Source organism: Procambarus clarkii, chromosome 37 (assembly GCF_040958095.1).
Source record: "Procambarus clarkii isolate CNS0578487 chromosome 37, FALCON_Pclarkii_2.0, whole genome shotgun sequence".
Lineage (NCBI taxonomy): Eukaryota > Metazoa > Arthropoda > Malacostraca > Decapoda > Cambaridae > Procambarus > Procambarus clarkii.
Window position 1 is genome coordinate 6,157,020 of NC_091186.1, and position 22,567 is coordinate 6,179,586.

The 22,567-nt window shown below is 51.5% G+C and overlaps 1 protein-coding gene across 2 annotated transcripts in view; it reads left to right on the forward strand.

Annotated features, from left to right (window-relative positions):
- Positions 1–22,294, forward strand: part of LOC138371996 (uncharacterized) — a 75,348-nt gene extending 53,054 nt beyond the window's left edge. The window contains exons 3-6 of one of the 2 annotated variants that reach the window (XM_069337033.1): positions 10,962–11,663; positions 12,425–12,571; positions 20,006–20,185; positions 20,302–22,293. In XM_069337033.1, coding sequence (XP_069193134.1) covers positions 10,962–11,663; positions 12,425–12,571; positions 20,006–20,185; positions 20,302–20,814 — 1,542 coding nt within the window. In that variant the 3' untranslated portion in view covers positions 20,815–22,293. Of the gene's footprint in view, positions 1–10,961; positions 11,664–12,424; positions 12,572–20,005; positions 20,186–20,301 lie in introns of both variants that reach the window. The other variant, XM_069337034.1, reaches the window with a different exon arrangement.
- Positions 22,295–22,567: the final 273 nt, after the last annotated feature.

A 22,567-nucleotide genomic window follows, 5' to 3' on the forward strand; every position in this document is an offset into this window, starting at 1 on the left:
AGTTTAAGGCAAGCAGGGGCTGGTTTGAAAAATTTAGAAAGAGAAGTGGTATCCATAGTGTTACAAGGCATGGGGTTATGTGATGTGATTATGGAAGGGGACTCCCCTTCCAAACAGTAACTCCTCTCCTCCTCACCATCTTCCATACGCCTACAGCACTCGACAGCAAGGTAAGTAATAAATGGAACACAGTTTTGTAGGTTTATTTAGATGAATTAGGTAAATTAGGTATAAAAATTTAGTTTGATGTGGGGTTTTTGGGGTAGTCAGGAACGGATTAATTCATTTCCCTTTATTTCTTATGGGGAAATTAACTTCGGAATGCGAGTTTTCGGAAGGCGAGGCGTCTCCAGGAACGGATTAAACTCTTATTCTGAGGTATGCCTGTATGATTAGGCTAGGTAAGGCTTGGTCACTCATGTGTTACTCTCAGTAAGGCTTGGTCACTCATGTGTTACTCTCAGCAATGACATTGGAAGTTCGCTGACTTCCAGTTCTGTCACAATCAACAAAGAAAGTTAGTAATTGTTGGACACTTTTGATTTCATGGCTTTTGCCTGTTCTTTCTTAGCAATGATCGTTCCATTCCTGGTGTAGCACTGCTTGATAAGATTTGAGTTTTGCGAATATGATGCAGTCTGTAGAGGAGGATCAACGCTGCTTGGTAAGGCACTCATTATTATAAAGATTGGTTTTATATTTGTAGCTGATTGAATGACGTCTTACTTATCATTGGGATAAGCTAGTTTAGTGAGCATCTGCCTGGTGCTGTGGTGATTGTTTTTATCTATTCTGATAGATTTAATAGTATCATTAAAGTTTATCTCTGATGTAATCAGTTGATGGGCTACACTCGAACAGTTTTGACCTTCTTGTTCTTCAGGCAGTTCAGTAGAGCTGATGATGAGCAAATCATGGAGTTTTAGTTAATACTGTTGTCTGGAGAGCCTGAAACACTTATAAATTCAGTACTACCTACCTGACTACACATGTTGTATTGCATATTAATGGGTTATAAGCCAGTCCAAACATGGTATAATTATGGAATACTATAACTCTCATACTGGGTGGGGTGGATATTATGAGGGACTGGTGGCTCATAACAGTTGTCACTAACCTGTGTTGGTGAGTGTATTAATAATTATCACTTTCACGCTCCGATGTCGCTTTCCGGTGACATCAGTTTTTCTCCTGGGCTGTCTCGGATGACGCGGTCTGAAATCTTCCATTAAAATATGTATTAAAAATTAACATTTTAACTGATCAATCTGGGTGTGGTTTCAAAACGAGCACCTTTAGATTGCACGCAATTTGATGCCAAAATGAAAGACGTCACATGAAAATTGGTGTCAGAACACTGGAAAGATATAAATAATTTTGTGGTGATGAGCGTCAAAAAGTGTCCAAAAGTTAAAATATTTGTTAAAATTCTATTTATTGTTTTATTATTATGGGACTAGTTTTAAAATATGCGCCTTTAGATTGTGCACAATTTGATACCAAAATGAAAGACGTAACACAAAAATTGATGTCAGAACACTGGAAAAAATATTTAGTATTCTAGTATTTCTTTTGTTTTTGGCTATGATGAATTGTTCTAAAATTAATGGTAATTGTTATGATCTCAGCCTACAGGAGAAACGAGTCTCCCTCCTTGAGAGTTATTCGTCAAGCCTGACCTGATTAGAAGGTCTAGCAAGTATTGAGGTGATAACGCATATGTAAAATAGTTGGTTGGATATGTGTAACAGTTTGAGATTATGGGCAATGCAGAAGAAAATAGATAAATGACTGGCTAGGAGATGTGGACATTTTGCTGGAGGCGTGAGGCTCGCTTCTGGAGGACCTTGACCTCACTTGAGTGCCAGACATCGCAGGGGGTAGCCGCGCTCCGTTGAGCTCCCATCAGAAGGGAACCCCTAGTGATATATCTCGAAGAGAAGAGAAGTGTGTAGACGTGCCAGCTGTGGAACCGAGCTGGGAACGTTGTGGTCTCAAGTCCTGGTCGAAGAAGAGAGTATCAAGCCGGCCAGAGACATTATTGTGGGCCGTGGGAGCGCCCTGACCAGACGCCGTCAGAGGGAAAGCGCCCTCGACCAGCCGATCTGTGGTAAGCACGATATACGCCAGTTCATAGTGATCACTTGTAGTTGGTCGTGTGCCCAGCGACAGTAGCAATGTTTATTTATAAGTTAGGCATGTTTTAATAAGGCAGAAAGCCTGAAATAAGAGAGTGGAGAGGGAGGAACACGGAGCGACGTCCGCCCCCTCTGAGCGCTGGCGGACGACTGAGGGAGCCTGGCTCCGGATGGAGGAAGACCCTCCCAGCGAGTGAGGACCGCCGCCAGGCGAGGTGGAGTATGGACCCGCCCAAAACGGGGGAGTCCACTCTCACTGTATGTAGAGGACAGATAGAGGTTTGAGGCAAGCATATTGTGTGGTTATTTTTGTTTATGTGTTAAAGGGGAACATTTTATTGGAGTGTCGATGGGTTGCAGGTTTGTTCTTTGGGGAAGAAGTTGCTGAGAACTTCGAAGCCAGCAGATGATGTAGCTGATGAGACTCCAAGGTAGTGGAGCAGAGGACCTCGAACTGTGAGGAGAAGCAGCAGTGAAGAGGAGTGTCACGTGCTTCTGTAGAGGTGGTGTAGCAGCCAAGAGAGCTGTGGAAGAACCTAACAGAAGGGTGAAGCACCGTAGTTGCACAAGGAAACTTCATGATAGCAGCCTGGAGGAGCTGCAGAGGATCCTGGTAGTGAAGCCCGGAAGAACCTAAGGATATTAGGGTTGTGAACTTCCAGAGGTGGAAGGGGAAGTTCTGGTGGATTACTTATAGGGAGTTGATAGTGTTTGGTTGTCATTAGCGTGCAAGACGCAGTGAGAGGTGAGTGACTGTTTGCATTCTTATGTCAAGGAGTGATTTAGTCTGAAGCTTAGAGTTGCAGTCGTAGGCTTGATTACCTACAGATGTATGTGCTCGAGGACTGACAGTGATCGATTAATCATTGTTGTGTATCAATGAACATTTATACTGATATATGTTATTGCATTCAAATGCTGGTATTCTATATATACATTATCTTGCTGATAGTGCAACAGTGTATGTAGGCTTGACCAACTTGAGGAGGTTAATAGTATCAGGTGGTGAACCAGGAGATAGGATACCACTGGATAAGCTGATAATAGAGTTCTGATGGTGTTGGAGTGCAACCTGATTGCGATTATCGAGTATAGGATTCATTATTATTATATGTGTGTATGTATCGTGTATGTGCTTTGTCCAGTAAATGTGTCACAATTTGCTGGTGTTTGCCCTTGTCCTAGTGAGGCTTCCCAGGAGGTAGTAAAGAAGGAGAGAGAAAGAACCAAGAACCACTGCTGTGGACAGGGTAAGAGGTAATACTAGTAAGTCATAGGGGATTGAGATCATATCTCATAAGGAGAGAGTGGGGAGTCACAGCGGCTCAAGTGGGTGTGTGCACGTGACAACGAGGCTAAGTGTTGGAGCCGCATCCCCTAAACGTGTGACGTTGAGCCCCTCTCCAAGAGCCAGAAGCGCCAAGGGTGATCTCCTAGTATAAGCACTCTGCCGAGTTGTGGGTTGGGTTGTCCATAGAGAAGGATCGACGACGACAACACCAACCAACCCACGAGTCTATAATAAATTGGGGGCCTGTGTCCGGGAGAGTGAACTGACACACCCACACCCTGTCCAAGAGTGGATTTGTACACCCTTGCTGAAATAGATAAACTGTGTGAACGCAGGTGTATATTCTCTCTTGGGAAGACTCACAGGACAAAGATGGATAAGGTGCAAGCGTTTGTGGAGTCAGGCGAGCCTGAGGATTTAGAAGGTTGCACGAGGGATCAATTGAAACAAATAGCAGAAAAATGTGGCATCAGGTTGAAAGCATCTAAAGTAGCTGGGATGAAGGATGAGATCCTGAGGCAGTTGAGAGCCAGAAGTGAAGCGGCAGAGCAAGGAGCCCAGGAAGGAGCTGAAAGTAGAAAGGAGGATGATGGGCAGGATGAAGTGAGATCCCAGGGATCGAGTAGGAGCAGCAAGAGTAGCCGCAGTAGCAGGAGTAGCCAAAATAGGAGCTTGGAGAGATTCCAGTTAGAGCTCCAGATCCAACAACAGCGTGAGGAGAGACAGTTCCAGCTGGAAAAGATGAAATTAGAACTCCAGATGAAAAATGAAGCCGAGAAGGAAAAAGAGAAAACCAGGCTGGAAGTAGAAAAAGAGAAAACCAGGCTGGAAGTAGAAAAAGAGAAAACCAGGTTGGAAGTAGAAAAAGAGAAAACCAGAGTAAGAGAACTGGAGTTGGAACAAGAAAAAGAAAAAGCCCAGGTCGAAAAAGAAAAAGAGAGAACAAAACAAATGCAGATAGAAGCGAATAGAACCTTGGCTGAGCAAAGGATTGAACATGGGTTGCCAGAGAGCACCACCCAGGTATCACACCCACCAGATGTTAGGGTTAGGGAGAAGGACATTCCCTTGTTTGTTCCCGAAGAGGCAGAGAGCTTTTTCGAGCACTTTGAAAAAGTAGCCAGCATCAAGGAGTGGCCACAGGAGGAATGGGCCCAGCTGGTCCAGTTAAGATTGACCGGTGCAGCCAGGGAGGCATACACCCAATTGTCACTGGAAGAGTGCCAGGATTACGCCACAGTAAAGAGCAGCATATTGCGCTCGTTTCAGTTAACCCCAGAAGCTTATAGGAAGCGCTTCAGAGAAATGATCAAAGTTGGAGCATGTACATTTGCTGAGACAGCAAGAGATCTGGAAAGACGATTCCAGAAGTGGATTGAGGCTGCTGGAGTTGGATCTTATGCTGACCTGAAGCAACTGATGGTCATGGAGAAGTTCTTGGAGATGATGCATCCCGAAACAAAGTTCAAGATCCAAGAAGCAGGGATAAAGGAGGTGAAAAATGCCGCAGATAGGGCGGATATGATTACTGAAGCGTACAAGAGCTTAAGGGAGAACAGATTGAGAAGCGAGGCGAGACGCAGCAATGGCAGATCCAATGGAGTCTGGGGAGGAAGAAATTATGAAAGACCCAGAAGAGTCTGGGATGAGAAAAATTTTGATAAAGGGGTAGATAAAAGTAAGTACCCTAAAACTCAGAAGAGTAGGTCGCGCACTTCATCTGAAAGTGAGGATGGAGGAGCAAAACGAGAAACTGATCGTTATCCAGGAAATCAAGGGTCCAGTAAAGCTCCACAGAGTGCGAGTAGTACGTCTGGCCCGAGGAACTCCAATACGAGTGGGCAGAGTCAGAGCTACCCTGGTACATATAGGAGAGATTTTTCACAGATGAGATGTTACCAATGTAACGGATTGGGTCACGTGATGCGAGATTGTCGGCAGGGCAAGAGAGTTGTGACCCTGGCCATGTGTGACCCCCGAGGTAAATATACTAATGTGTTCCGAGACAAACCACAGAAAGTGAACTTAGTGAACGAGAGGTATAGGCCGTTCATGAGCAAAGGTTGGATCAGTGTAGGAGGCCAACCTGAGGTAGAAGTTGGTATCTTAAGGGATACCGGAGCTAATCAGAGCTTGATTGCGAGAAGCCTGATTGGGAATGATCGACGGTTAGCTGGCAGTGGGAAGATGAAAGTATATGGGTTATTGTCGGAGAGTGACATGCCCGTTTGTACTGTCCAGCTAAGGTCAGAATATGTGTCGGCAGAGGTGATGTTGGGAGTATGCCCCGACATACCTATTCCAGGAGTCGAAGTGATCCTGGGAAATGACTTGTGTGGGACAAAGGTGTTGCCAAGAGTCATGGCGGAGACTGTGCCAGAGGAGTGCCCAGAAGGCCACGGCACGGGTGGGACACCTGAGAGTGTGAACCTGACTGACATCCGAGGAGATGAGTCAGGAGACCGCCAAGCCATTGAGTACCCTGTCTCGGTAGTGATGAAGGCAGAGGTGGCCAACAAGGAAGACGCTGGAGAAGATGAAACAGTGTCGATTCAACCGGTAGAAGATATCGACTTAGATATAGCGTGGCTGTTTGATGAAGGTCCAGCCCAGAAAAATGAAGTCTCGGTGAGGTCAAAAGTGAAGATGGCCCAGCCGAAGAAGAATCATGTGAAGAGAGCGGACCTGAGTAGAGCCCAGACTGCTGAAATTAAGAGTGGGAAGGTGAATGCAACTGTGCTGAGTAGGAATGAGGAAGGATGTGGACATACCGAGGACGAGAGTAGAGCGTCAAATGGTCCACGAGCACAGAGGCATATGGATAGTGGAGTTAAGTTGTTTGAGATGTCAGGAGTTGACATGTTCCACAGGAAACGTGAAGAAGAGTAATAGCCGAGAAAGTGAAAGGAGAAGAGACAGTATGTGTGGAGAGATGCTTATGAGCACTTTGGGAGAGGCAAAGCGAGATGTACGGTCGAGTGCTGTTGAGTGTAGTACAGTGCTCGAAGAAACTTTTAGGGAACGAAGAAGAGTTGAAGGAGAAGAAATGGAGTGGTATAGAGGTGAGAAGTGTGGGAAGAGGATGATGATGCAAGCATGGAGGAATAGAAGAAAGCCGAGGACTCGATGGAGGTCAAACAAGACGATGTCTTGGACAAATGAGGAGACGAAAGGGAGGATAGTTGGTGAAGACGAGGGAGTGAAGTATGATGACAGGAGGCGGAAGTATAATGGCAGTAGATGGAAGAGTGAAGACGACAGAGGAGGTACAGACAGTAGATGTCTGACTCTGGATGTGAAGAGAGGAAGACGAGGAAACGGAGGGTGGAAACAATAAGTAGAGTTGACCGATGGAGTGCAGGCGTCCAAGGAGGACAGCCTAGCCAAGAGGTGCCAGAGAAGTCAAATCGTTTGTGAGAAGATCATGTTTCTGGCACGTGGTGTGCCAGATGTTGCAAGGTGCAACGAATTAATTGTAGACTCCTAAGAGAGTATATGGGGGGAAGAACGAGACAGTGTGGTGGCGGATGTATTATCCCGAGCTTTGCCACTGGAATAACTCTCAAAAATAAGGGGAGGGGAGTGTTATGATCTCAGCCTACAGGAGAAACGAGTCTCCCTCCTTGAGAGTTATTCGTCAAGCCTGACCTGATTAGAAGGTCTAGCAAGTATTGAGGTGATAACGCATATGTAAAATAGTTGGTTGGATATGTGTAACAGTTTGAGATTATGGGCAATGCAGAAGAAAATAGATAAATGACTGGCTAGGAGATGTGGACATTTTGCTGGAGGCGTGAGGCTCGCTTCTGGAGGACCTTGACCTCACTTGAGTGCCAGACATCGCAGGGGGTAGCCGCGCTCCGTTGAGCTCCCATCAGAAGGGAACCCCTAGTGATATATCTCGAAGAGAAGAGAAGTGTGTAGACGTGCCAGCTGTGGAACCAAGCTGGGAACGTTGTGGTCTCAAGTCCTGGTCGAAGAAGAGAGTATCAAGCCGGCCAGAGACATTATTGTGGGCCGTGGGAGCGCCCTGACCAGACGCCGTCAGAGGGAAAGCGCCCTCGACCAGCCGATCTGTGGTAAGCACGATATACGCCAGTTCATAGTGATCACTTGTAGTTGGTCGTGTGCCCAGCGACAGTAGCAATGTTTATTTATAAGTTAGGCATGTTTTAATAAGGCAGAAAGCCTGAAATAAGAGAGTGGAGAGGGAGGAACACGGAGCGACGTCCGCCCCCTCTGAGCGCTGGCGGACGACTGAGGGAGCCTGGCTCCGGATGGAGGAAGACCCTCCCAGCGAGTGAGGACCGCCGCCAGGCGAGGTGGAGTATGGACCCGCCCAAAACGGGGGAGTCCACTCTCACTGTATGTAGAGGACAGATAGAGGTTTGAGGCAAGCATATTGTGTGGTTATTTTTGTTTATGTGTTAAAGGGGAACATTTTATTGGAGTGTCGATGGGTTGCAGGTTTGTTCTTTGGGGAAGAAGTTGCTGAGAACTTCGAAGCCAGCAGATGATGTAGCTGATGAGACTCCAAGGTAGTGGAGCAGAGGACCTCGAACTGTGAGGAGAAGCAGCAGTGAAGAGGAGTGTCACGTGCTTCTGTAGAGGTGGTGTAGCAGCCAAGAGAGCTGTGGAAGAACCTAACAGAAGGGTGAAGCACCGTAGTTGCACAAGGAAACTTCATGATAGCAGCCTGGAGGAGCTGCAGAGGATCCTGGTAGTGAAGCCCGGAAGAACCTAAGGATATTAGGGTTGTGAACTTCCAGAGGTGGAAGGGGAAGTTCTGGTGGATTACTTATAGGGAGTTGATAGTGTTTGGTTGTCATTAGCGTGCAAGACGCAGTGAGAGGTGAGTGACTGTTTGCATTCTTATGTCAAGGAGTGATTTAGTCTGAAGCTTAGAGTTGCAGTCGTAGGCTTGATTACCTACAGATGTATGTGCTCGAGGACTGACAGTGATCGATTAATCATTGTTGTGTATCAATGAACATTTATACTGATATATGTTATTGCATTCAAATGCTGGTATTCTATATATACATTATCTTGCTGATAGTGCAACAGTGTATGTAGGCTTGACCAACTTGAGGAGGTTAATAGTATCAGGTGGTGAACCAGGAGATAGGATACCACTGGATAAGCTGATAATAGAGTTCTGATGGTGTTGGAGTGCAACCTGATTGCGATTATCGAGTATAGGATTCATTATTATTATATGTGTGTATGTATCGTGTATGTGCTTTGTCCAGTAAATGTGTCACAATTTGCTGGTGTTTGCCCTTGTCCTAGTGAGGCTTCCCAGGAGGTAGTAAAGAAGGAGAGAGAAAGAACCAAGAACCACTGCTGTGGACAGGGTAAGAGGTAATACTAGTAAGTCATAGGGGATTGAGATCATATCTCATAAGGAGAGAGTGGGGAGTCACAGCGGCTCAAGTGGGTGTGTGCACGTGACAACGAGGCTAAGTGTTGGAGCCGCATCCCCTAAACGTGTGACGTTGAGCCCCTCTCCAAGAGCCAGAAGCGCCAAGGGTGATCTCCTAGTATAAGCACTCTGCCGAGTTGTGGGTTGGGTTGTCCATAGAGAAGGATCGACGACGACAACACCAACCAACCCACGAGTCTATAATATAATTACTGTACTATAGTGTATAGGCCGCTCCACATCCCCCTTATCCCCCCAGGTGGTCCCTCCCAACGCTCCCCTCTCTCCTGACACAACCCACCCACCCCACCCCCTCCTACACCATGCGCCTCGAGCCACAGCCGTACTGGATTAATATGGTACGGCCCGCGGCCTGGCTTTCATATCCGGACAATTCACTCCTTGTCTGGCTGACTGTCCGGATATTGCAACATCGGCAGCCAGTTAACCGGCCCAGATTTTTATCCAGACAAACACCTGATTTTCCGGCTCCTATGGACATTTTGGCCTGATATTGAGATAACTTTATCCGGTCACGATTTTGACCGTATATGGGTGTTTTCCGGATATTCGAATCCCGGATAATTGAGTGTCTACAGTAATTATTTTGTGTGACATGGCATTGGAATTGAGCTGTGTTTTTATCATACCGTAAATTTTGTGAGTGTAGATTGTTTTTTTTTTGTTTTTGTTTTTTTATTTTTTTTTAACTTTTTCTTATATTTCAGTGATGGGAACATCAAATCATTTAATGTTCCCAATTTTCTAATAGAACATCAGATCATTTGGGAATGCATAAGACGAGGGAGTGGGGAATGGTGGGGAGGATGAGGGGATGGGAGTAGGGGGGACAGGGGAGGGGGGTAATGATGGGAAGGATGAGGGGATGGGGGGAGTTGGGGATGGTAACGTGGGGACCGGGGAATGGAGAATGGTGGGGAGGACAAGGGGACAGGGGAAGTGGGTAATGGTGATGAGGATGAGGGGGACGGGGGAGGGGGGAATTGTCGGGTGGATGAGTTGATGGGGGAGTGAGAGATGGTTAGGAGGACGAGGGGACGGGGGAGTGAGGAATGGTTGGGAGGATGAGGGGACTGGGGAATGGTTGGGAGGACTGAGAGACAGGGGAAGGTTGCTGTGGCTCAACAACGCACATGCGTTGTTGAGCCACAACAATGCGTGGCCAAGTACAGCTAGTAAGGAATAATGTATATTGGATTAATCAGTTCCAAACCACAAAAATAAATACTGTATGGTTATACAATAATTAAATGGAATAAATGCTAACACACTACACTTTACCTGGACTTAAGAGAGTTGAGGGCATATGTGGAAACTAGTGAGGCAGAGGAAGAGAGATGTTCTGTGGCAGGGGAGTTCCCTAACATTAAAACTTCTGGAAGTTGTGCTTCTGATGTTCTTTTTCTTTTCTGTTTCCCTCATTACACTCACTGAACGCTTTCCTTACAAGTAACTTGTCCAAGGATGATTGTTTTTGCCTGTGCATTAAAATGTTTTTAAAGTGAGACATAGCATTTTCATTCAACAGATTTTTAACACAGTTTGTCAAGGTGATAATTTCAAGAAAAGGTTTGCACTTTTCCTCATTTTGCACACATTTCTTTTAATAGAGAACTAGATTTAGGCATAACAAACTCTGCAACAAGAGCTGAAACTCAGGTACCACTCTCATATTTAGCTATGAGTTCTTTCTTCATCTGTATCGTTATTCTAACCATTTTTCTTTTTGATTAGCTCTTACCACAAACTTTCATAGGTGACATGGTGACTTATTTACAATAAGAATATAAAAAATATCCAAGAGAAAAGTGTAGTGGGTTGTGCACTGACCAACAGCTATGGTGAAACTGATGCATCAGGGCGCGTGTTTACATCTGAATGTCGAGCAAACAGACGAATACCGAACATGAACACAGCGTCTGAATACCGAAAAGTGCGAATTATGAGCAGTGCAAACACCGAGGCTCCTCTGTACAAAGAAATTATGTAAATATTATGTAATTTGTATTGGTAAATACAGTACAGTACGGTAATATTATTTTTGGTTGTAAATTCTTCTAGCTTAACCAAATATTTTTTTCCACAGGATAACAACCCAGAGGAATGTTCAGTGTGTTTTAACAATTATGATGACAATCAGCTACGGCCTCGCACACTGCTGTGTGGCCACACATTCTGCTCCCAATGTATTAACAATGCTATCAAGAATGGGCAGCTGACCTGCCCCAGCTGCCGTGCCCAGCATGCTGCCACAGCTGCTACTCAGTTCTCAATTAATTATGGTATGGAGGCCCTTATCAGAAAACTAAAAGGTATCGAGGTTGTACCAGAGAAAACGTTACCAGCAAAACCCATTAAAGCTCCTGCAAGAGGAATCAGCAAGAAGTTACATTCCATGGTGGAGGAGCAGAATAGCTTCATCAGCAGCCTCATTACTAACTGTGAAGAGGTACTGTCCCAGCTGGGGGAGTATCGGGGGCAGCTGGGGGACTGGAAGACTCACCACCTCCAGCTCCAGGACAGACTCTATGCTCTGGTAGAGCAGAACAAGTCAGCAATGAAGCTCTTGGAACTGGAGGATACCAGTGTGGTGGATATGACAACACAAGGAGAGGAAGGGAAGACTCAGCTGCAGGCCATGTTGGGGAGCCTCGACACAGTCAACACAGCACAGGAAGTATTCATGACCATCAATGAAGTTGACCAATGCAACATGGAGGTAGAAAATTGGCTCAAGAAGTGCCAGGAACTCTTCCCAGATGTCAAGACTGTCCACACCTCAGTGAAGGTACGCTGCTGAAGGTCACATTGTTCTCACCCAACTGAGTGTAGTATTGCCTCTATATAAACACTTCTGACATGGAGACACATCAAGATGAGAGTAGACTTTATATATAACAAACTTTTTGCTCTAACACCTGAAACATTTTTATTAATAAAGTCAACTGTCATCTTGGTGTTTCTCTACACTGTGGTCAGTGTAGAGAAACATTACTTATATTGTCAAATTTCTTTTCTCAATCTGATGCTTCATTATTGTCCAGTTACTTTACTCAGAGCCTGATGCTTCATTATAGTCCAGTTACTTTACTCAGAGCCTGATGCTTCATTATAGTCCAGTTACTTTACTCAGAGCCTGATGCTTCATGATAGTCCAGGTTCCACCATTAATGTTTGTGTTGGTAATGACAGGTGCAGGAGACCATCAGGGAGGCCCTGGAGATGATGACCACAGAGACAGGTGCCACAGCTGACCCCGTACACCTGGGAGACTCAGCCTCTATCATTAATGTTTGTGTTGGTAATGACAGGTGCAGGAGACCATCAGGGAGGCCCTGGAGATGATGACCACAGAGACAGGTGCCACAGCTGACCCCGTACACCTGGGAGACTCAGCCTCCACCATTAATGTTTGTGTTGGTAATGACAGGTGCAGGAGACCATCAGGGAGGCCCTGGAGATGACGACCACAGAGACAGGTGCCACAGCTGACCCCGTACACCTGGGAGACTCAGCCTCCACCATTAATGTTTGTGTTGGTAATGACAGGTGCAGGAGACCATCAGGGAGGCCCTGGAGATAACGACCACAGAGACAGGTGCCACAGCTGACCCCGTACACCTGGGAGACTCAGCCTCCAGCATCATGAATAAAGTTCAGGAAATCACTGGAGAGATCCCCCAGAAGCAATTAAAGGTAAGTTTTATATTTTCTCTCGTAGGTCATATCACAAGATATTGAGTTGTGTTTTGATGAGAGGAAGCCTGTTCCTAGGTTTATCGAGGTTCCCCAAGGTCAACAACTGACTTTCCTTAACATACAATACACAATAGTTGCCTAACTCCTGGTAAACATTTACTGGTAGGTGAACAACAGAAACAGGTGAAAAGAAATATGTGAATCATTTCCGTCCTGCATAAAGATTGAACCCGTGATCCTCTATTGAAACCGGGATCCTGGCTCCCCTTCACAGAGGCGCAGAGAGCAGGTGACACTCCACCAACCTACCGGGAAAGCATCCAGGAAGACAGTGAACCAAAACAGACCACTGCTGGGTTCGAAGAGACTGAAGCCTTGAAACTGCCAATAAAATCCCAAACAATGCCAGCACCAACCCCCTTGCCAGTAGAGGGGGGCTGGAGCTACAGGTCCAGCACCAACCCCTTGCCAGTAGAGGGGGGGCTGGAGCTACAGGTCCAGCACCAACCCCTTGCCAGTAGAGGGGGGCTGGAGCTACAGGTCCAGCACCAACCCCTTGCCAGTAGAGGGGGGCTGGAGCTACAGGTCCAGCACCAACCCCTTGCCAGTAGAAGGGGGCTGGAGCTACAGGTCCAGCACCAACCACCCTGCCAGTAGAGGGGGCGGGAGCTACAGGTTCGGCACCAACCCCCTGCCAGTAGAGGGGGCTGGTGCTGCAGGTCCAGCACCAACCCCCCTGCCAGTAGAGGGGGGCTGGAGCTTCAGGTCCAGCACCAACCCCCTGCCAGTAGAGGGGGGTTGGAACTTCAGGTCCATCACCAACCCCTGCCAGTAGAGGAAGGCTGGAGATACAGGTTCAGCACCAACTCCTTGCCAGTCGAGGGGGGCTGGAGCTACAGGTCCAATACCAACCCCCCTGCCAGTAGTACAGGGTTTGAGCAACATGTCCATCCCCAACCCCCTGCCAGTAGTGGGGGCTGAAACTACAGGTCCAGCACCTACCCCCTGTCAGTAGAAGGGGGTTGGAGCTACAGGTCCAGCACCAACCCCCTTCCAGTAGAGCGGGGATGGAGCTCTTGGTCCAGCACCAACCCCCTGCCAGTAGTGGGAGGCTGTAGCTACAGGACCAGCACTAACCTCTCTGGCAGTAGAGGGTGGAGGGGGGGGGCTTGAACTACAGGTCCAGCACCAACCCCTTGCCAGTAGAAAGGGGGGCTGCAGGTCCTGCACCAACCCCTGCCAGTAGAGGGGGGGCTAGAGCTACAGGTCTGGCACCAATCCCTTGCCAGTAAAGGGGGGGGGGAGAGGCTGGAGATACAGGTCCAGCACTAACCCTCTGCCAGTAGAGGGGGCTGGTGCTGCAGGTCCTGCACCCCCCCCTGCCAGTAGAGGGGGGCTGGAGCTACAGGTCCAGCACCAACCGCTTGCCAGTGCAGGGGGGGGGGGCTGGAGCTACAGGTCCAGCACCAACCCCTTGCCAGTAGAGGCGGGCTGGAGCTGCAGGTCCAGCACCAACCCCCTGCCAGTAGAGGGGGGCTGGAGCTACAGGTCCAGCACCTACCCAATGCCAGTAGAGGGGGACTGAAGCTACAGGTCCAACAGAAACCCCCCCCCCCCCATTCCAGTAGATGGGGGTTGGAGCTACAAGATCAACACCAACCCCCTGCCAGTAAAGGGGGGCAGGAGCTACAAGTCCAGGACCAACCCCCTGTCAGTAGAGGGGGCTGGAGCTTCAGGTCCAGCACCAACCCCTGCCAGTAGAAGGGGGGCTGGAGCTACAGGTCCAGCAACAACCCCTGACAGAAGAGGGGGCTGGAGCTACAGGTCCAGCAGCAACCTCTGCCAGTAGAGGAGGGCTGGAGCTACAGGTCCAGCACCAACCCCCTGCCAGCAGAGGGGAGCTGGAGCTACTGGTCCAGCACGAACCCCCTGCCAGTAGAGAGGGGCTGGAACAACAGGTCCAGCACCAACCCCCTGCCAGTAGAGAAAGGGCTGAAGCTACATATCCGGCACCAACCCCCCTGCCAGTAGAGGGGGGCTGGAGCTACAGATCCAGCACCAACCCCCTGCCAGTAGAGGAGGGCTGGAGCTTCAGTTCCAGCACCAACCCCCTGCCAGTAGAGGGGGGCTGGAGCTACAGATCCAACACCAACCCCTGCCAGTATAGGGGGGCCCTGGAGCTACAGGTCCAGCACCAACTCCTGCCAGTAGAGGGTGGCTGGAGCTACAGGTCCAGCACCAACCCCTTGCCAGTGAAGGGGGGGCTGGAGCTCCAGGTCCAGCACCAACCCTCTGCCAGTGAAGGGGAGGGCTGGAGCTACAAGTTCAACACCAACTCCCTGCCAGTAAAGGGGGGCTGGAGCTACAAGTCCAGGACCAACCCCCTGCCAGTAGAGGGGGCCTGGAGCTACAGGTCCAGGACTAACCCCTGGCAGTAGAGGGAGGCTGGAGATTCAGGTCCAGCACCAACCCCTTGCCAGTGGAGGGGGGCTGGAGCTACAGGTCCAGCACCAACCCCTTCCAGTAGAGGGGGGGCTGGAAATACAGGTCCAGCACCAACACCCTGCCAGAAGAGGGGGGGCTAGATCTACAGGTCCAGCACCAACCCCCTGCCAGTAGAGGGGGCTGGTGCTGCAGGTCCATCACCAACTCTTTGCCAGTAGAGGGGGGGCTGGAGCTACAGGTCCAGTACTAACTCCCTGCCAGTAGAGGGGGGCTGGAGCTACAGGTCCAGCACCAACCCCTTCCAGTAGAGGGGGGGGCTGGAAATACAGGTCCAGCACCAACACCCTGCCAGAAGAGGGGGGGCTAGATCTACAGGTCCAGCACCAACCCCCTGCCAGTAGAGGGGGCTGGTGCTGCACCAACCCCCCTGCCAGTAGAGGGGGGCCTGGAGCTACAGGTCCAGGACCAACCCCTGCCAGTAGAGGGACGCTGGAGATTCAGGTCCAGCACCAACCCCTTGCCAGTGGAGGGGGGCTGGAGCTACAGGTCCAGTACTAACTCCCTGCCAGTAGAGGTGGGCTGGAGCTACAGGTCCAGCACCAACCCCCCCTGCCAGTAGAGCAGGGTTGGAGCAGCAGGTCCATCCCCAACCCCCTGCCAGTAGAAGGGGGGCTGGAGCTACAGGTTCAGCACCAACCCTCTGCCAGTAGAGGGGGGCTGAAACTACAGGTCCAGCACCTACCCCCTGCCAGTAGAGGTGGGGCTGGAGCTACAGGTCCAGCAGCAACCCCTGCCAGTAGAAGGGAGCCAGAGCTACAGGTCCAGCACCAACCCCCGGCCAGTAGAGGGAGGCTGGAGGTACAGGTCTAGTACCAACCCCCTGCCAGTTGAGGGGAGCTGGAGCTACAGGTCCAGCACCAACTCCCTGCCAGTAGAGTGGGGGTGGAGCTACAAATCCAGCACCAACCCCCTGCCAATAGAGGGGGGCTGGAGCTACAGATCCGGCACCCATCCCCTGCCAATAGAGGGGGCTGGAGCTACAGGTTCAGCACCAACCCCCTGCCAGTAGAGGGGGCTAGTGCTGCAGGTCCAGCACCAACCCCTCTCCAGTGGAGGGGGGCTGGAGCTTCAGGTCCAGCACCAACCCCTGCCAGTAGAGGGGGGTTGGAGCTACAGGTTCAGCACCAACCCTCTGTCAGTAGAGGCGGCTGGAGCTACAGGTTCAGCACCAACCCTTTGCCAGTAGAGGGGGGCTGGAGCTACAGGTCCAGCACCAACCCCCTGCCAGTAGAGGGGGGTTGGAGCTACAGGTTCAGCACCAACCCTCTGCCAGTAGAGGCGGCTGGAGCTACAGGTTCAGCACCAACCCTCTGCCAGTAGAGGGGGGCTGGAGCTACAGGTCCAGTACCAACTCCTTGTCAGTAGTGGGGGGGAAGGGAGGCTGGAGCTACAGGTCTAGCACCCACCCCCTGCCAGTAGAGGGGAGCTGGAGCTACAGGTCTAGCACCCACCCCCTGCCAGTAGAGGGGGGCTGGAGCTACAGGTCTAGCACCCACCCCCTGCCAGTAGAGGTGAGCTGGAGCTACAGGTCTAGCACCCACCCCCTGCCAGTAGAGGGGAGCTGGAGCTACAGGTCTAGCACCCACCCCCTGCCAGTAGAGGGGGGCTGGAGCTACAGGTCTAGCACCCACCCCTGCCAGTAGAGGGGAGCTGGAGCTACAGGTCTAGCACCCACCCCCTGCCAGTAGAGGGGGGTCTGAAGCTACAGATCCGGCATCAACCCCCTGCCAGTAGAGGCGGCTAGTGCTGCAGGTCCAGCACCAACCCCCCTGCCAGTAGAGTGGGGCTGGAGCTACAGATTCAGCACCAACCCCTGCCAGTAGAGGGAGGCTGGAGCTACAGGTCCAGCACCAACCCCTTGCCAGTAGAGGGGGGGCTGGAACTACAGGTCCAGCACCAACCCCCTGCCAGTAGGGTGGGCTGGAGCTACAGGTCCAGAACGAACCCCCTGCCAGTAGAGAGGGGGGCTGGAGCTACAGGTCCAGCACCAACCCCCTGCCAATAGAGTGGGGCTGGAGCTACATGTCCAGCACCAACCCCCTGCCATTAGAGGTGGACTGGAGCTGCAGGTCCAACACCAACCCCCTGTCAGTATAGGGGGGCTGAAGCTACAGGTCCAGCACCAACCTCTTTCTAATAGAGGGGGGCTGGAGCTACAAGTCCAGCACCAACCCCCTGTCAGTATAGGGGACCTGGAGCTATAGGTCCAGTACCAACCCCCTTGCCAGTAGAGAGGGGGCTGGAGCTACAGGTCCAGCACCAACCCCCTGCCAGTAGAGAGGGGCTGGAGCTTCAGGTCCAGCACCAACCCCCCTGCCAGTAGAGGGGGGCCTGGAGCTACAGGTTCAGCACCAACCCCCTGCCAGTAGAGGGGGCTGAAGCTACAGGTCCAGCACCATCCCCATCCCCCCCCCCCCCCCCGCCAGTAGAGGGGGGGGCCTTGAGCTGCAGAGGCCCAGCACCAACCCCCTGCCAGTAGAGGGGGCGGAAGCTACAGGTCCAGCACCAACCCCCTGCCAGTAGAGTGGGGCTGGAACTACATGTCCAGCACCACTTCCCTGTTAGAAGAGGTGGGCTGGAGCTACAGGTCCAGCACCAACCCCCTGCCAGTACAAGGAGGCTGGAGCTACAGGTTCAGCACCAACCCCCCCTACTAGTAGAACTGGGCTGGAGCTACAGGTCCAGCACCAACCCCCTGCCAGTAGAGCGGGGGCTGGAGCTACAGGTCCAGCACCAACCCCCTGCTAGAAAAGGGGGGCTGGAGCTACAGGTCCAGCACCAACCCCCCTGCTAGTAGAGGGGGGGGGGTGGAGCTACAGGTCTAGCACCATCCCCCTGCCTGTAGAGGGGGGCTGGAGCTACAGGTCAAGCATCAATCCTCTGCTAGTAGAAGGGGGCTGGAGCTACAGGTCCAGCACAAACCCCCTGTCAGTAGAGGGGGGATGGAGCTACAGGTCCAGCACCAACCCCCTGCCAGTAGAGGGGGCTGGAGCTAAAGGTCCAGGACCAACCCCTTGCCAGTAGACGTGGGCTGGAGCTACAGGTCCAGCACCAACCCCCTGCCAGTAGAGGGAGGCTGGAGGTACAGGTCCAGCACCAACTCCTTGCCAGTAGAGGGGGGCTGGAGCTACAGGTTAAGCACCAACCCCCTGCTAGTAGAGAGGGGCTAGATCTACAGGTCCAGCACCAACCCCCTGCCAGTAGAGGGGGCTGGAGCTACAGTTCCAGCACCAACCCCCCTGCCAGTAGAGGGGGGGCTGGAGCTACAGGTCCAGCCCTAAACCTTCCTGCCTGTTTGAGGGGGGGGGCTGGAGCTACAGGTCCAGCACCAACCCTTCCTGCCTGTAGAGGGGGGCTGGAGCTACTGGTCCAGCACCAACCCCCCTGCCAGTAGAGGGGGGGCTGGAGCTACAGGTCCAGCAGCAACCCTCTGCCAGTAGAAGGGGGCTGGAGCTTCAGGTCCAGCACCAACCTCCTGCCAGTTGAGGGGGGCTGGAGCTACAGGTCCAGCACCAACCCCCTGCCAGTAGAGGGGGCTGAAGCTACATGTCCAGCACCAACCCCCTGCCAGTAGAGGGGGGCTGGAGCTACAGGTCTAGTACCAACCCCTTGCCAGTAGAGGGGGTGCTGGAGCTATAGGTCCAGCACCAACCCCCTGCCAGTAGAGGGGGGCTGGAGCTACAGGTCCAGCACCAACCCCTTGCCAGTAGAGGGGGCTGGAGCTACACATCCAGCACGAATCCCCTGCCAGTAAAAGGGGGCTGGAGCTACAGGTTCTGCACCAACTCCCTGCCAGTTGAAAAGGGCTGGATGTACAGGTCCAGCACCAACCCCTGGCCAGTAGAGGTTGGCCTGAGCTACAGGTCCAGCCCCAACCCCCTGCTAGTAGAGGTGGGCTGGAGCTACAGGTCCAGAACCAACCCCCTGCCAGTAGAGGTTGGCCTGAGCTACAGGTCTAGCACTAACCCCCATGCCAGTAGAGGGGGCTGGAGCTACAGGTCTAGAACCAACCACCTGCCAGTAGAGTGGGGCTGGGGTTACAGCTTCAGCACCAACCCTCATGCCAGTAGAAGTGGGCTGGAGCTACAGGTCCAGCACCAACCCCCTGCCAGTAGAGGGGGGCTGGAGCTACAGGTCCAGAATCAACCCCCTGCCAGTAAGGAGGGGCTGGAGCTACAGGTCTAGCACTAACCCCCATGCCAGTAGAGGGGGCTGGAGGTACAGGTGTAGCACTAACCCCCATGCCAGTAGAGGGGGCTGGAGCTAAAGGTGAAGCACCAACCCCCCTGCCAGTAGAGGGGGAGACTGGAGCTACAGGTACAGCACCAACCCCCCCTGCCTGTAGAGGGGATGCTTGAGCTACAACTCCAGGACAAACTCCTGCCAGTAGAGGGGGGCTAGAGCAAGAGCTCCAGCACCAATTCCTCTTGCCTGTAGAGGATGGCTGGAGCTACAGGTGTTGCACCAACCCCTCTGCCAGTAGAGGGGGGCAGGAGCTACAGGTTAAGCAAAATGGGGCTGTCACTGACCACAGGTGATAATGGGGCTGACACTGACCACAGGTGATAATGGGGCTGACACTGAGCACAGGTGTTAATGGGGCTGACACTGACCACAGGTGATAATGGGGCTGACACTGACCACAGGTGATAATGGGGCTGACACTGATCACAGGTGATAATGGGGCTGACACTGACCACAGGTGATAATGGGGCTGACACTGACCACAGGTGATAATGGGGCTGACACTGACCACAGGTGATAATGGGGCTGACACTGACTACAGGTGATAATGGGGCTGACACTGACTACAGGTGATAATGAGGCTGACACTGACTACAGTTGATAATGGGGCTGACACTGACCACAGGTGAAAATGGGGCTGACACTGACCACAGGTGATAATGGGCCTGACACTGTCCACAGGTTGAGGACCTCCGCAGGATGAGGGAGTCCGTCAAGAGGCTGGTGGAGGCTGGCCGGGTGTTGGCCGTCCAGGAAGACCAAGGTGGCCGCCGCTCCGCCAAGATAACTCTACAAGACGGACAGCTGTACCTCCACCCACTCTTGCGTCAGCCCACGCCCGCTAACGCCCACACCCTCCAGGTTACTTTATTACTCTCACATGTCTTACTGACATTACTGACTTATTGAGTTATGATAACTAATATGATAACATTTTGTTATACAGTTGTCAGCATGATTTATTTCATTTTCTGCAGGAGAGTGAGGTTGTGGGCGTGCTGGAGCCCTCCTGCACACTGGCGTTCCTTGACCTCGGGTGGGCGGGGTCAACAAGAGGGCGGGTCACCATCCGGCTGACCCCTGACACTCCACTGGCCAGACAGTTTGTGTTGTTGTGTACGGGCCAGCTGGGCCACACCTACCGCAACACTAAACTGTTGTGGGTGGGGGACAAGGGTTACCCGGGGGAGTGGGTGGTGGGTGGAGACTACGAGAGTAATGATGGTAAGGGAGGAGCCACACTGCTGCCTGACCTCCAGGGGCAGTACCGAGAGTCAGGGCGGGCAGGAGCTGTGCGGCCCAGGGGTGGGCCGGGGGGTCCCAGGAGTGCCCAGTTCGCCATCACCACCAGGGACGACCAGGGTCGTGATCAGTGGCCAGGTGTCTTCGGTGATGTGGTGAGCGGCCTGGATGTGGTGAGGGCAGCAGTCAACCACAGTAACATTAAGGAGGTGACTGTGGTGGACTGTGGTGTTGTGCTGCCACTCTAGTTCACTGTACCATCACTACTGTGCTGTTGTGCTGCCACTCTAGTTCACTGTACCATCACTACTGTGGTGTTGTGCTGCCTCTGTAGTTCACTGTACCACTACCATCACTACTGTGGTGTTGTGCTGCCACTCTAGTTCACTGTACCACCATCATCACTACTGTGGTGTTGTGCTGCCACTCTAGTTCACTGTACCACCACTATCACTACTGTGGTGTTGTGCTGCCACTCTACTTCACTGTACCATCACTACTGTGGTGTTGTGCTGCCACTCTAGTTCACTGTACCATCATTATCACTACTGTGGTGTTATGCTGCCACTCTAGTTCACTGTACCACCACCATCACTACTGTGGTGTTGTGCTGCCACTCTAGTTCACTGTACCACCACCATCACTACTGTGGTGTTGTGCTGCCACTCTAGTTCACTGTACCATCACTATCACTACTGTGGTGTTGTGCTACCACTCTAGTTCACTGTCCCATCACCACCATCACTACTGTGGTGTTGTGCTGCCACTCTAGTTCACTGTACCACCACCATCACTACTGTGGTGTTGTGCTGCCATTCTAGTTCACTGTACCACCACCATCACAACTGTGGTGTTGTGCTGCCACTCTAGTTCACTGTACCACCATCAGTACTGTGATGTTGTGCTGCCACTCTCGTTCACTGTACCACCACAATCACTACTATGGTGTTGGGCTTCCTCTCTAGTTCACTGTACCATCACTACTGTGGTGTTGTGCTGCCACTAGTTCACTGTACCATCACTATTGTGGTGTTGTGCTGCCACTCTAGTTCACTGTACCATCACCATCAGTACTGTGATGTTGTACTGCCACTCTAGTTCACTGTACCATCACTACTGTGGTGTTGTGCTGCCACTCTAGTTCACTGTATCACCACCATCACTACTGTGGTGTTGTACTGCCACTCTAGTTCACTGTACCATCACTACTGTTGTGTTGTGCTGCCACTCTAGTTCACTGTACCACCATCATTACTGCTGTGGTGTTGTGCTGTCACTCTATTTTACTGTACCATCACTACTGTGGTGTTGTGCTGCCACTCTAGTTCACTGTACCACCACCATCACTACTGTGGTGTTGTGCTGCCACTCTAGTTCACTGTACCACCACCATCACTACTGTGGTGTTGTGCTGCCACTCTAGTTCACTGTACCATCACCATCACTACTGTGGTGTTGTGCTGCCACTCTAGTTCACTGTACCACCACCATCACTACTGTGGTGTTGTGCTGCCACTCTAGTTCACTGTACCATCACCATCACTACTGTGGTGTTGTGCTGCCACTCTAGTTCATTGTACCATCACTACTGTGTTGTTCTGTCTCTCTAGTTCACTGTACCATCACTACTGTGGTGTTGTGCTGCCACTCTAGTTCACTGTACCACCACCATCACTACTGTGGTGTTGTGCTGCCTCTCTAGTTCACTGTACCATCACTACTGTTGGTGTTGTGCTGCCACTCTAGTTCATTGTACCACCACCATCACTACTGTGGTGTTGTGCTGCCACTCTAGTTCACTGTACCACCACCATCACTACTGTGGTGTTGTGCTGCCACTCTAGTTCACTGTACCCCCCACCATCACTACTGTGGTGTTGTGCTGCCACTCTAGTTCACTGTACCACCACCATCACTACTGGGGTGTTGTGCTGCCACTCTAGTTCACTGTACCACCACCATCACTACTGTGGTGTTGTGCTGCCACTCTAGTTCACTGTA